Source organism: Hippoglossus stenolepis, chromosome 9 (assembly GCF_022539355.2).
Source record: "Hippoglossus stenolepis isolate QCI-W04-F060 chromosome 9, HSTE1.2, whole genome shotgun sequence".
Classification (NCBI taxonomy): domain Eukaryota; kingdom Metazoa; phylum Chordata; class Actinopteri; order Pleuronectiformes; family Pleuronectidae; genus Hippoglossus; species Hippoglossus stenolepis.
This window is the reverse complement of record NC_061491.1, coordinates 2,268,828-2,284,331: the sequence shown is the minus strand read 5'-3', so window position 1 is coordinate 2,284,331 and position 15,504 is coordinate 2,268,828. Positions and strand designations below refer to the sequence as shown.

The 15,504-nt window shown below is 42.5% G+C and overlaps 1 protein-coding gene across 1 annotated transcript in view; it reads right to left on the bottom strand.

Moving 5' to 3' along the window:
* cacna1ba (calcium channel, voltage-dependent, N type, alpha 1B subunit, a) overlaps positions 1-15,504 on the bottom strand; it is a 90,759-nt gene that overhangs the window by 61,183 nt on the left and 14,072 nt on the right. The window contains exons 4-10 of the mRNA XM_047341406.1: positions 8,751-8,866; positions 8,521-8,607; positions 3,891-3,971; positions 2,331-2,549; positions 1,781-1,893; positions 1,481-1,593; positions 1,255-1,386 (exon numbers count right to left, since the gene is read on the bottom strand). Of these exons, the coding sequence (XP_047197362.1) occupies positions 1,255-1,386; positions 1,481-1,593; positions 1,781-1,893; positions 2,331-2,549; positions 3,891-3,971; positions 8,521-8,607; positions 8,751-8,866 (861 nt within the window). The remainder of the gene's footprint in view (positions 1-1,254; positions 1,387-1,480; positions 1,594-1,780; positions 1,894-2,330; positions 2,550-3,890; positions 3,972-8,520; positions 8,608-8,750; positions 8,867-15,504) is intronic.

Sequence of the window (15,504 nt, the reverse complement as noted above, 5' to 3'; positions counted from 1 at the left end):
TTTAGATTTTACTCCTTTAATTATGCCAAAGATAGAAAAGAAAGATCCCAGTTTCACTGTTAAATTTCAACTCTCCAACAATTTAATGCATAATTTCCCCTATTTCTGAGCGCAAAAAGATGTTTCTAACGAGCTGAGGGCTAAATCATGACGCTCTGTCCAGGTTTGATGAATAAATGTAAAAATATGGATTCTCAATCAAAGTCCTGCCATGTACTGACCGAGTTTTAAATGACTAATATTTCATATAATCTGAATTTGTGCCTTTTCAGAGCATTTCCCCGACATCTTTGATACAGTAATGAACTGGGGAGAAAATGTCATTAAGAGCCAGGAACTACACTCATGGCTCAAAAAAGCTGATTAAAAGCAGTCAAATACTGTTCTTGTTAGAGGAGACAGAATCAGAGATGCCATCAGGTTTCCCTTGTCTCTTTCCTCTTGTGTTATGAATGTCCCTGTAATGTCCCTGTAATTTCCTTGTATGTGTATGTGTGTTGGTTGGGCTTGACACTCTGGTCCCTTTCCCAACAAAACTACCACTCACCGGTTACTGAGTCAGCGACCACACCTGCAACCAGTACTTTGGCACTGGCTAAAGCAAGGACTCCATCAGATCGTCATACAACCACAGTGGTTACAAATGCTACTCAGTATCTTTACTTCATTCCTTTACCTTGCTGTGCTAATGTGTATTTTTGTCCGTGCTCAAGATCATCGAGCCATCCCTGAAACATCACCCCAGTCTGTTGGATCTCTGTTTGGTAACCTGTCTGCCTGTTGTGCCCAGAAGTCTGGACTTGGGACTAGCGGAAGGTACTCTAGGGTCACCTGGCTGATTATCAGCCTGTTGTCAACATTACTGTAACATATTTCTATATTAAACACTTCAGTACAAACTGCATCCATCATGCTCAAAGGCTTAATGGACAAACAATTATGCCATTTATTTAGTCAAAAAATGTGCGCATATAAAAACCACGGCCACCCATTTGATACAAGGGCACAAAACAGTATCCACGTGTGCAAAATCTTACTGGCAAGGGAGCGTTTTCTCTCTGCAAGTGCTAAGAACAGTATCCACGAACAGAAAGGTATCCTCTTGAGCGAGCCTTTCTGCTCTGCTTGCACAACTACGGTTCCCGCAAGCACAGGGCTGAGGCTCCCCAGCCAATCTTTGATTTTGAGACTAAATAAACGACATAGACAAAGGTAGTCCACTACGAGCAGCTACAGTAGAACTAAATGACTCACTGGCCACCAAACAGCTGCATCCCGAGCAGAGCGAAGACCACAATGAAGAGGAAGAGGAGGAACAACAGGCTGATGATGGACTTCATAGAGTTGAGCAGCGATACCACCAGGTTCCTTAAGGAGTTCCAGTACCTACACACAAACACACACACACACCCACGTACTGCATGAATATGTATATATGACAGAAACAGTTTTCCCAACACAGACATTAGTGATGACTCACTTGGTGACTTTGAAGATCCTGAGCAGTCTCAGAGCTCGCAGGACACTAATCCCAAATGAGGCTCCAGGTTTAATGGCAGCCCAGATCACCTCAAATATACTGCCGATGATCACCTGTGAACACATTCTGATAAATGCTGCAGGCAACCACAGTTTTCTTTTCCAAACATTTGATCTTTTTACTGCTATTTAAACGTTTGTCTTGTGAAGCGACAGTCCTTAATTACATGTATCATGCTATACATGCTCACACTGTACAACTGTGTATTGATGTAACTCCAGACTGAATGAAACGACTCACCCCGAAATCAAAACAGTTGAATGAGGAGTGGAAGTAGTTCTGGGGTCCAAGTCCATACATTTTCATGGACATCTCTGCCAAAAACAGGCCCAGGAATACAAACTCTGCCAGATCTGTCCAGGGGGGGGGAATGAAACACACAGATCAATACCCAGGTTAAAAAGGGCCCTCCGTCTGATTCCCACAGTTCAATAGAGATGGGCTTCTGCTGCTTGTTTAGCTGTGCCCACAGCAAATACAACCCAGAAAGAGTCTGTTAATTTAAAATAACTGTGTATATGTGAGATATACGTTGTGCTTCTGCAGTTTCCCTGATTATCTAATTCTAAAGCAGGGCAGTAGCATTGTTTTATCTGCTTCAGCAGGTACGAAGACAGCAGGCATACATAATATCACCATCACTATCTCCATCTTTAAGGAGTTGGTTTCACATTGTGTCTATGTGTGTATATAAAAATATAACATAATAATAGTCGTAAGATAAATAGGGACATAGGTATAATGGTTAACAAAACGGTAATTCAATATATACACATCTGTTGGTCCTCACATAGGGCATAGGTGAGCCAGTCCGGTTGGTCGTAGTGCACAATGGCTACACACAACGTGTTGAGGCCAACCAGACACAACACAGTCCAGTAGAAGCTCTGGGACTTGACCAGACGACGGATGGTGAAGCGAATCCTCTTCACTTTCCTCTTGAAGTAGGATGTGTTCTCGTTCTTGCTCTTCACGCTGGCCCGGGTAAACGGTGACCCTGGGGGGGCAGTTGGTACAAAACATAGAAAATGGCAATAAAGTTACCAAGTCTAAGACAGAGGTGGACTTACCACTGAACTCAACACTGGGTTTGAGCAGAGCTACTTTCCACCTGGACATTGGTTGTGATAGCAACACAAGTTGCCTACATTTTATAGAGGTGTTCCACTGCCACAGTAAAATGATCTGAAGAGCCACCAGAGGAACAAACGTGACATCTGTAACTTGTAAACTATTCAAAAACAATTTATTATATTCTGACAAGCATTAACTGTGATGTCACCAGGGTAAAGCCCTTGAATCTTGGATCTCAGTGCCATGGTCTTCACCTCTCACCTCCCTACTCCCGTTTAGCCTGTACTGTATTAAACCTTCTGTAACTTAAATCAAGCCCAAATGTCAAGTGGGACGGGACACAGAAAGGAGGGAGAAAAATGGTTCTATTAGAATTTCATTACGAGCACAGGAAGACTAGAGGGCTAATTATTTCCTGTTCTATTTTAATCTAGTTATGTGACTCATGCTGTGTGACCTGAAGTCCCACACTAATCTCTCTATTTTAAAATTATTCCATTCTAAATCTCCATTCTAGTTTTTTTTTGCCTCTATCCATGATTTCCTTATCTGACAACATAAGAACTGCAAATATCAGCACTACTGGTTCACCACCCACACCCATCTTAAAACTGTGCCTTCATACTGATCTATACTACACGCTTACAAAGTGATGCTATGGAGGTAGCAGAATCCGTCCAAAGATAGACAGATGGACAGACAGACACCTGCCAAAGAAAACAGCCTCTATGGTTGTGTGTCCAGGACAGTGCCCCCAATCAGGGAAGACAACTTTTGTAAGTGTGTCAGATTTTCATTGTTGTGATTTCTACAGTTTACAAGTTACCAGCCCCAACAGTGGCAAGATTTGGCTTCATTTAGACACCAGTTTACCTGTGGGAGCTTGATCCAGTAAACTAGTATGTCTATAATATGTATAGTATATCTGTATAAATTGCTCCCCAGTAGTAATATCTGAAATTAAGAAAATAGAGTCCACCCTTGTAGCATTGTTTTTGCTCATTCTCGATAGAATATCAGTCAGGAGCCTCTCCACTTGTGATTATTCACTACATCCGCTAACCAGTTCCTACTATGGATATTCAGACCGATTCCTACTTAGATTTGGGCACTTAAGTATTTTAACAAAACTGTGTACAGAGCAATACATCAACCAATCCTTTAAGCCAATGAACAAGCAGTTTGCATGTTACAGTACCAACACAGTTTGAAGACTAGAGAGTATGAAGACCTGCAGTAACATGGCAGACATTGTGTCTCAGGTCGTCCTCACCAACAGATGAGATGTCAGTGAGGTGGTCCTCGCCCTCCTCTGCATTGATGAGGTCATTCTTACTCTTCTTTGTCCTCTTCAGCACTGCAAATACAACAAGAAAATAAATAAATAAATCCCATCAGTTATAAAGCAGCTGACCTGATTTATCTCCGATTCATACATCTTTTGTTCAAGTTCAATAACAAAGAACCTCTCTCTATATTCTACTCATGGAGAAATTCCAATAGCTCCCCCACTCATACCTGTCATATATCTTCATTCATAAACTTTCAGCTGTTCCATCGTATATATATATAGAATTATTTGCCCCACCGCACAAAGCCACTCATTCATGGCTGTACCCATCACTGAGGTTTCTGAGGACTGGACCTTGGTATTTTTTTCTGAGGTGTATAAAATAAAAGTTGTTAAATAATTACCTAAAAAACTCTAGTGTGGTGCTGCAAAGATGTTGTACCTGTGCCAAGATCACCAACATCACCACCTGACCTCTGGCATCTCTGCTCATGTGTGGGTGGGTAGAGTGAACCATCTTGTTACCACAAAATCTTAACTCAACACACTGATTATCTTATAAAACCAGACAGATGGACAAATCTGCCAAAGCTTGATACAGGTAACTACTCGTTTACAAAGAGAGAATGGAAATTTGTGAACACATAACAGGAATTTGCATTATTTTTCTCAGAGTATTAAAGTCAAGTGTAAACCTGATTCTGTTTTATGAATTTCAAGTACTTCATGATGTTTGTTTCCACTAAACATAAATGGATGTAGAACCTCTAACATGCGACTGTTACACAGCAGCTGTGCCTCTAATTCATCACGTGACTGATCGTTGTAATGTGTCAGTCATCATCACTAAACGTCAGAAGGACGATCAATGATTAATCTATAGAGCTCATGTTCAAATCCACTTTGAAAAGTGCTTGATAATTCACAGGAGAGTAATGGATGGAATGTAAATGAAGCATATGATAAAATCCAGAACTCAATCATTTTTACCAAAGCATCTGTGTGTAGGATTTAGTGTCATCTAGTGGTGATGAAGCAGATGGCAACCAACTGAATACCCCAAACTGGACCTTTAAGTGTATGATGTCGCTCTGAGTGACATTTTACAGAACATGGTGAAGTCATAATACAATCAGTGAAATTGGCAAACAACCTAATCGAACAACGTTTCACTGTAGCAACTTTAGTAAAATGCCTCAAATGAATGATTTGCTGTTTTGTGTTGATACAGTTTGGATGTTTGTTAAACTTTTTGTTTGTCTGAATTCTGTATACTGCATTACCAGACAAAATTAAAAAAAAGTTTTTTACACAGGCATGTGACAAGTGAAATATACACATATTCCCAGCTAACTGTTGGTGATAGACTCTGTAATTTACCACGCTTTAGTTTTGCTGAGTTTTGTTTTTGAGAGCTACTCAAAGAGAAGAGCTTTAAAAGTGTGAAGGGCCCTCATACTCCCACACTCTGAACTCTGGGGAGCCTCACTCACTCTGCTTCCTTCTAATCCCATTACCCTTCCACCCATAATCACTGTGACTGTTACCCTGGGTCAGGCTGCGGATGAGACGCAGTGCGGCCTCGATAATAGGAGAGTAAACACACACAGACAACCAAAAATACACACAAACACACGCCTCAGAGGAGGATACCAGTGGAAATGGCCGGTATCAGCCACATGCTGTTTACTCAGTTAGGACTAACAGTAAGAACCTATTCAATTTCCCACACAGATAAACAGTTTAATCTATTAATATACTGTGTTTTTAAAACAACATTTGCTGCTTTTTATGATTTGGTGTTGGAATTATTTGCAGTATCATTTGATAATATAAATACTGTATAGGTACTTTACTGTAAGTATATACTCTAGATGCAGTTAATACTTGTGAGAAATGCATGTAGAGAAGGTGTGGAGAAGTGAGTGAAAGAGCCCAATGAGGGATAAATGAGCTTCAAAGGTTTTAACTAAACTCACATTTTGACTTGTCATAGAAGGAAAAGCACAGTATTACTGGTAATGTTTACTGTTAGTAAGAACCAACTACAAGGCAGCACTCTAAATGACCTCCCTAAACTGCACAAGGCCAGGTCCTTGAAGAAGGCCAAGTCAACTCTGGCTGTTTTTTGAGTTTGCGCTGCTTCCGTCAGGCTGCAGATATATCTTACCTAGATGCAGAACCAACAGACATATAGGAACTCATGTGTCCCTGCTGTCACTAGCCTTTTAAATACCCAAACATGAATGTATTACGTATTTATTTTGTATTTTGTTTATCTTTTATGTTTTATATAGGGCTACACCTACAGATAATTTTTTTATCGATTAATCTAACAATAATTTTTCCGATTAATCGATGAATCTAATGCTTAAATGTTATCACTCGATTAATATAATAATGAATTTATCAAAAATAAAAATTTAAATAAATAAAATAAGGTTTGCATTAAAAAAAGGGCTTTTGAAAAAGGCATCTTAAAATAAAGTGCATAATTTTAGAAAAAAAATATGTAGTTTGAGTTTCCCCTTTTTTTTCTTTTTTCTTAATATATAACTACATTACACATATAAACAATCTCAACAAATATTAACATATGTTCCCATACTAATCCGCTCTACATGCTCCCATTAGGAAACATCATCAGCCGTTTTAATGGGATATAATAACATTCCTATGCCGATGACACCCAAATATACTTGTCCTTCAAGCAAGACAACGTCTCCTAACAGAGGGCCTATCCACCATTAAGGAATGGATGTCATCTAACTTCCTTCAGTTAAATTCCATAAAACTGAAGTAATAATGTTAGGTCCCGACCAGCTAGCAGGCAGACCCCTATCATTTCTCGGTCCCCTGGCAGCCAATATTAAAACTACAGCTAAAAATGTAGGTGTCTCATTTGATTCTCATCTGAACTTCAAAACACATGTTAATCAAATCATTAAATCCTGCTACTTTCACCTAAGAAACATCAAAAAAATCAAAGCGGTTCTATCTCTCCCGGATTTAGAAAAACTAATACATGGGTTTGTTTTCTCCCGCCTGGATTATTGCAACGCCCTGTTTACCAATCCGTAGTAACTCGTTTGCAGCTTGTTCAAAACAATGCTGCTTGGATTTTAACAAAAACAAACCGCAGGGCTCATATCACGCCATGTCTTGCGTCTTTTCACTGGTTACCAATTAAATTCAGGATCGATTTTAAGATTCTTTTAATATCTTTTAAAGCTCAACATGGGCTGGCCCCTACATACATTTTGCAGCCCTTGACTCGGTCTTAACCTGAGATCAGCCAGCCTGTGCCTGTTGGCTGTCCCTAGGTCAAGGCTGGCTACTCAAGGCTTTCTCGGTCCGGGCTCCGAGGCTCTGGAACTCCCTGCCTGATGAGATAAGGCTCGCCAACTCACTACTGATCTTTAAATCACTTCTCAAAACTTATTTTGACAGGAAAGCATTTCTAACATGCAACTTCTAATTATTTTCATTAATCAGTCTTATAGAGTTCAAGTGTGATGTTCCTGATCTCTCTCTCCCCTCTCCCACCCCCCACCCCCATCTCTCTCTCTTTTCTACTCCCTCTATGCCCCCCACCTACACTCTTCCCCGTTTGTCTCCGCTCGACCCAACCGGTCGCGGCAGATGGCCGCCCACACTGAGTCTGGTTCTAGACGTTTCTCCCAGTTAATAAGGGACTTTTTTCTCTCCACAGTCTACAAAGTGCTTGCTCATTGTGGGAACTGTTGGGTTCCTCTTTAAACATAAGGTCTCAACCTTATTATGTTATGATTTGGCTCTTAAATTGGACTGAACAGAATATCCTTTATTACAATCGAATCTTAATTTTGCCATGGACTTTTGTGTGAAGCACTTTGTAACCTCGTTTAGATAAGTGCTATACAAATAAAGTTATTGTATTATTATTATTATTATTGTTCAGTGAGAGAAGTAAACTCTACCGTATGCTGCCAGTATTCACCAACGTAAAGACGGAAAAAGTGGTTAAAATTTAAACGGTCTGTCACAATCTTATAACAGGTCTGGGTCCGTATAGAGCAGCTTCTGGGTCCGGTCCGGACCGCGGTCCGACTATAGGGAACCTATACTAGATGATTGTGGATGTTTTTTTCTGCTTCAGCTTGCTCTTCAGGTGAGTGCATGCCTTGACTGTGCGCAGCCACCTTCCATATGACGCCCCAGCCCTAATATACACTATGGCTCTGTCTCATTTCAGTCTAAGTCTGTGATTGAGACATTTTTATAAATATAAAATTTATAGCAATTCATAATTAAGTGGAGCCAAACGTTGTATAGGTCATTTTTAATTAGCTACATTAATTATACTAGTTTAATACAGCATTTAATATGAGATTTCCTTGGAAGTTATGGAGTTGTTGATACTTCTGTTTAAGGGTAGGTATGACAAAATATATTTAGTCATATATATGGGTCATGGGTGGATACAGGTCATCTCTGTATTTTGTTTCTGGTTCATTTAGCTGGTGAACACCAGGTTACGCCTCTAACATGCTGCTCTGTAAAATGATGCAGTGTTTTCAAAGCTGGCTGCCTGTTTTCTATCTTCACAACGGATACTGAACATAGCAGCCCTCACCTGAGTTATTGTGTTTTCTTTTGTACCAAGCTCCATCCAAAGATTTCTCCTCTGCATTTTTGTCTTCCTCAGCCAGCATCACCTCCTCTGTAACACAAATACCACAGTTGAATTCAAAGGAGTCGTAATTAGGTCATATCTCAACATCAATTACAGTTAAGTCATGATCAGTCAGGGGCACGCTCCCTCATTCGTAACCCCCAGTATTCATGTTTGTGTGTGTTTTCAACCTGCTTTGCAGATCCACTCCAGATATCCAATCAACTCTCTCTCTCTTTGCTGTTGTCTGCGGAGCTTCAGGAAATCTTGCCTCTTCTCCACCCTCGCTCTTTCTTTGGCAAACTCCCTGTGGAAAACACACACACACACATTAAGTGGACCTGACAAGCCAACACAGACCCCAAAGCAGCCTGACAGGCATACAGCAGGCTGGCTTCCAGCAGGCAAAACAGAGTCTGTGTCCTGATACAGCTCAAGTCAGCATCAACAGCGGGTTGTCTCATGCCAACAAGCAAATATCTGTCTGTGACATGGACTCAAGTCTGACCCTGAGTCGACAATTCGATTTGACTTGATAAAACCCCAAAAATATTTTCAGTTCAGTACCAATGGATCGTAACTTCACTTGGACTTAAGACCTTGGATTTCAAAATGATTTGATATTGTTCCCAAGACGTAAGAGACACAACACAAGGTTGTAAGAGAGTGTGCGACAACACGTTACAAACATACTCTGAATCATCCAACAATTGCCAGTCATGATGCATGAGAGGGAAAGGAAAGGTGTTCCAGAAAAATTGAGAAACATTTGACTTGTAATTCTGTGATGACAATATCACTCAATTATTCTTAAAGGGGACATAGCATGCCCATTTTACCACAAGTTGATATGGTTCCTTGGGGTCTTAATGAAATGTCTGTAACATACTTTGGTCAAAATACCACAAGGATCATATAAAACAGCACCCTTTTTACCCTGTATAAAACAGCCCTCCACAGAGTGACCTGTTTTGAGTGCCTGTTCCTTTAAATGCTAATGAGCCAGCTCCCCCTCCCCTCTCCCCCATGATTTTAAACGATATAAATTACATATTTTATATGATATAAATGATCAAATATGCATCCCATACTTTGTATTCCCCTTCTGTTGTCCTGGAGTTTTAATTTTCCCAATCACATAATTAAATGTCCCCTCTGCCCACCCACTACAAGCACACAAGCAGACAGACAGAGAGAAAGAGAGGTGGGGGCTATGAAGACCATCATTTACCCCGAACCCCGACATTCAACGGGTACAACAACAAGCGGAGAAAGCAGAATCGCGGCCTGACCTTATATATACAGTCTATGGGGCTGACCAGCGGAGAAATGCTCGTCCCGTGTGAACAGCCAGGCAGCTGCGCGTGAGAACGGCGCTGCGCTGCCTCGCAGCGGCGCTTCCGCGTCCGTGTGTACGGCGTAACTACTGTAACCGGCGTAACTACTGTAACCCGGCGTAACTACTGTAACCTGGCGTACAGTAGAGCTGAACACTGCGGAAGTCTTCCACACAGCTGGCAGTGTGGAAGGCGCCGCTGCGAGCAGCGCAGCTGGGGTTGAGGTGGGGGTGGGCCAAGGCCATGTAGGAGACTTCCAGTTCCTTGTTACGACACAAAACCCAGGAAGCGCAATCGAGTCGCTCAAGCATGACGTTTCTGACTTAGAGGAACTATAACAAAACGCGCGAGTGTTTTTTCCCCAGAGTTTTTGGGTTGGTAGACATGCCAGATACCCACATTAACCTGTAGAAGCACTAACAAAGTGGAATTTGCATGCTATGTCCCCTTTAATAAAAAGTAGCTGAGCAGTTTGCCAGGAAAGTTTTCTGTAGAAAAAAGCTTAAAGTTGGGAAAAATGTAATTGGTTGACATCGCGTCACCCCCAACCTTCAGACACACGCCCACTTCAAGCATCAACACAACACCTCACAGACGTGCACTGAATTCTGGATAATCTCCGGACATTCTCCAGAGAAGCTGTATGCGTGACCACAAATGTCTGAGTTAGAGGCCCCAGACTTTCTCTGGAGTTTCTCCGGCCAGCCCCTAGTAAAAACTCAAAATAATGTCCAGATAAGCTCAGGGGAAAACATAGCAGGAGATCCTACACAGGATTCAATGTTAGCAAGTGGACGTGTTGATGAGAGGCAAAACCGGAAAGAAACAACATGTCCAAAAACAAAGATGCCAAGAACAATCCTTTGGTGATAAACACTGGTGTTGATGTGTTGTAAACAAACACATCTCTGCAGCACAATTAATAGGAAATATTCTGTCTCTGCCTGCTGCACCCCCGCTCGCCTGAACGCTCCGGAGATTTCTGTGTTGTCGTGAACGCGTCTGAGCGGAGAAACTCCTGCTGCCTTGATCATGTGTGAAAGACAAACTCCAGAGAAAGTGCAGAGCCAATTGTGCAGATGTTCTCCTGAGTTCATATCTGAGAACAGCGTAGCTACTGTGTATCGGACCCCCTGGAAAAATGTCAGATCAATACATTGTAAACATCAGTGTTATTCTCACAGACAGGAACAGACAAAAGTAGAAGTGAAGTGTGGGGCAGACAACAGTGACACATCTCCTTGAATCTGTGTCTGATGTCTTAAAACAACAGGAACTGCGCAGGAGATGGACTCAGTGTTATTAATCTCCCCTAAATCACCCCTCTCTCCTACTGACATCCACCCTCTCTATATGTCAGCAGCTGTTTATAAACAGAATATGCACATGTAATTATGTAGTACATATATCACACATTTGAATGATACTTATATCCAGAGGGAAAAAAAATCATGAATCAAATGAAATCCTGACTGAATCATTTATCTATTGTGTGGCTATTAAAACGCCATCAATGTGACTTCACTATTAATGTGACCACGCTCATTTGTTAAAGCTGATGTCGTTATCTTCACTGCCCCTGCATTGCTTGGCCAACATTAGGGTTATGTCATGTGTGAGGTAGAAAGAGGGAGGTGGAATAAGAGAAGAAAAAACGAGAAAGAGGAAGACAGACTTGAAATAACAGAGCAAGGGATCTCTACTCCCCCCGCCCCCCTGATTGGTGTGTCTCCCACACAGCAGAGGGGGGAGCTCCACTCTGCATTGCAGTGGCTGCCTGCCTGCCTGCCTGCCTGCCTGCCTGCCTGCCTGCCTGCCTGCCTGCCTGCCTGCCTGCCTGCCTGCCTTCCTGCCTGCCTGTCTGTCTGCTTGCCTGTCTGCCTGCCTTCCTGCTTGCCTGCCTTCCTGCCTGCCTGTCTGTCTGCTTGCCTGTCTGCCTGCCTGTCTGCCTGTCTGCCTGCCTGTCTGCCTGCCTGTCTGCCTGCCTTCCTGCCTGCCTGCCTGCCTTCCTGCCTGCCTGCCTGCTTGCCTGCCTGCCTGCCTGCCTTCCTGCCATCTTTCCATATATAATGTGTGTGCAGTGTATCAGTGTGTGCTGGGTTAGTGTACTGTGTGCCAGCGTGTGTGTGTGCAGGCAGGGAGAAATCTTAGCAGCTAGGATTTCCCAGCATTGTAGCAGCTTGCAGCCTTGCAGCTGTCTCACACACATGCAACCAATCGTGTACATGCAAACATGAGCACAGACATAAAGCTTACACAATGAGTCAGATCCCATGAATGTGATGATTACAAGTCCCTCTGTCCCCAGGCTCAGCTCATGCTCCCTCCTCTTCCCCACAGACCTGCATTCTCCTTCCTACCCACTAGATGTCCTCAGACTTTTTCTCCCTGCCCTCACTCACCTGGCGGCCCCGCCCATTCATACACCTGCTCCCACGAATCATCAGCCCTGCATTACCCCAGCATTAGGACTTACACCAGCCCTTAGTCTCTACTCAGTGTGAGACTGTCTCTTTTTGCTCCTGGTTATGTTCCACTTGTGTGTTACTGCCTGGCTTCTCTTCTGCCTGGTTATCCTCCATCCGCCTGCCTTGTGTCTGCATCAGGGTCCTCTCTCTGCCTCTGCTGCTGAGTACATTGAACTGCATTTCTGTGATCAAAGATGCATGGCATAGGTACTATAGGTGCTAATAATATATATATATATATATATATATACCATACACCACCATGAATCAGGCCTGTGTGTGTGTCTTTAAGTGCTTCAAACTAAATCCAGACATCTCGCTTAGGGATTAACTTGATGATCATCTGTTATTTGGATAATTATCCTCCAGAGTCAACAAAGTAGTCTGGTACCTGCTACACCTACAAACAGGGCTAGTTTACAGTGTCAGTGGTGATTGTTTGTGTGAGCGTGGCCCGAGATGCAGTTTTGAACTAGAAGGGAACTAAGAGAGTTCACACCTCTTTCAAGACTAAGGCTCTGTCTTTCCATATCAAAGCAGTGTTTTCCATTAATTATCTAGACTGTGATGGCTCGCCATGTTCTAATTTGTCCTGCCACAGTTTCTTAATGAGTCAACAAAATGTTGTCACTCCTCATAATAACATGAGAGATCTCTAATTTGGTGTTTAGCTCCATTACTGCATTGTATAGCTGTGTGCAGCACTATTATACAGTATTATATTTGCCGCGTACTCTCTCACACTATTGTCCATATAACTTTTATCATCCACGCAGACAGTCAGACCTTATAGTTTCAGCTGCAGTTGTGTGTGTACCCACACGGCATGGCACTGCAGTACTCTCCCTCATGCGAAAACTTCTCTTTCACTCTTTAGACTGTTTACCGTTCCCTCAGAATTGTTTGCGTGTGAGGTTGTCCTTCGTGAGTGTGTACTCCTGTTACTGCCATAGATTGAATTACTTCTGCGGGAAATGCTGTAAAAGGAAGTGAAAAAAAATCAGCTATTTATTTGGATCAGCTCCAAGATTTAATGGGTTCATCCTTGGGTCATACTCCACCCCATCACAGAATTTCATGGAAATCAGTTCAGTTCCTTCTTGGCAGCGGTAATTATTGTGCCAGTCCCTGCAGCTGATACTGTTACTGTCAGCACAGACGATTATGCTTAAAGTATGAGTAGAGAATGTGTCTGGTTTGATGTTAATCAGTATCACAACAGAAATGGGTGATGAGCAGGGGGTCAGAGGTCAGAGAGACACAGGAGAGACAGGGGGAGCTTGTGGTTTGAAACACTATTAACCAACTTCTATTAATTGTTTGGACAATTTTAAAAGTATGTTCTAATGCTCAAAGAGGTTTAACACTTTTTAAAAAGGAGGAGAGCCTCTGTAGTTCACTGAAGCCTGAATACAACATGGCAGTCCACTTTTTAGGCTGGAAAGAACTGGTCAAATCTCCCTTGATAGTTCCACTGTGGATACACACAGCACCAACTGGAGTGGATAAGGGGAATAAATGAATGCTTAGCACCTCTGAAAAAAACTCTGACATTTACAGGTACGTGCCAGGTGTGGAAAAAAACCTTTTGCTAATAAAAACAGTGGGATATGGTGGAAAGCTGCAGAACAAGCATTCAGGGGATTTTGTAAACTGCCGACAAGAATGATCTCATGATGGTACCAAACACAGTATTGCTATTGCAGAAGGTACACACCCCATGGAGCCTGACAATGACGTGCTCACAAAAAGACAACACTAAAGGCAGAAGGAATCCACACAGAAACTCAGACAGTTGACTTCTGACACATCAGAAAGACACAGAGAGACACTTTCATTCCATGAGAGTTGTGTTCTCACCTGACATGTGCAAGAGAGATTGTCAGCTAGGTACAGTCAAAGTGTGTAAGTATAGGTTAGACAAGCTGGAGGTCTTCGTGTGTGTGTGTGTGTGTGTGTGTGTGTGTGTGTGTGTGTGTGTGTGTGTGTGTGTGTGTGTGTGTGTGTGTGTGTGTGTGAGATTGTGGTTTAAACTTTGATCACAGACACATACATCACAGCCTGTCCACGCAGCTGATGGAATAAACGCTGACCGAAAGGCTCTGACCTCCCCTGTGGGGAGGGGAGGGGGGGGGGATCTGCAGCCTCTCAACCCTGCATGTGTCTGCTCTCCTGCCTGCTCTGAAGTTCAGATCATGGCCTTTAAACAATGGCATGGCCCCCGCACTGCCCTGCCAGACAGCATCAGTGACCTTACACCTCCACAGTGAGCGTAAGGCCATCTGACAACTTCTGTGGAGAGAGCAGGAAACCGAGAGGCCAAGATGGCCACAGAGGGGGCTGCTGAAGGCTACCTGCCCAAGGCTCTCTCTCTCTCTGTATGTACAGTATGTGTGTGACTGTGTAAGAATATGGAAATATGCAGAAAAGAGAGGTTACAATAAAAGCATCCCCTGATATGAGAGTGGTTAATGGCAAACTGAAGGTTGTTAATATTAAAATGAAAATGCTGCAGAAATACAAAATGAGGGGTTTAACTGTAGATGCAGTTTATCATGCATGGCATTCTAAAGCTGTGCGGCCTTGACTGCAAAAGCTGGATCAAAGAAACAGTAATGAGACCACTGGCTGAAAACAGGCCCATAAAGGCTCAGGAATTAGGAACTGTGGTTTGGAGCCAAACACAAAGTTTCCATTGGAATCAAAAACATTTTAAAGTCGATTCCAAAATGAATCAGTAGTCATTGGGTTAGGATGTGGTCATGCTTGATTTGATTAAGATTGTTGCTGCTACATTTTGGACTAGTTTATTGCGATGAGAGAAAAGAGGGAGGAACAGCTCTCAGCTACGTTCTGTGCTCGGTTTATACTTTTCTGCTCTCATGGTTACTGTGGCTTCACCATAGATAATGTCTGAGATAAATAATGTATTCAGAGAGCAAGTGAAAACTAACATTGCAAAATAATCAACATGATGCCAAAACACCTGACATCTGTAAAATACTATTGTAAGTCCTGAGTTCTACAATACACGTGATGTACACAGCTCACTTTAGTATTCAAGGGCCCATAGTCAGCCCTCAAACGTGTATTCAAGGCCAGGTATTTCTGGTCCATAGAGCAAAGTGATATCAGAAAGT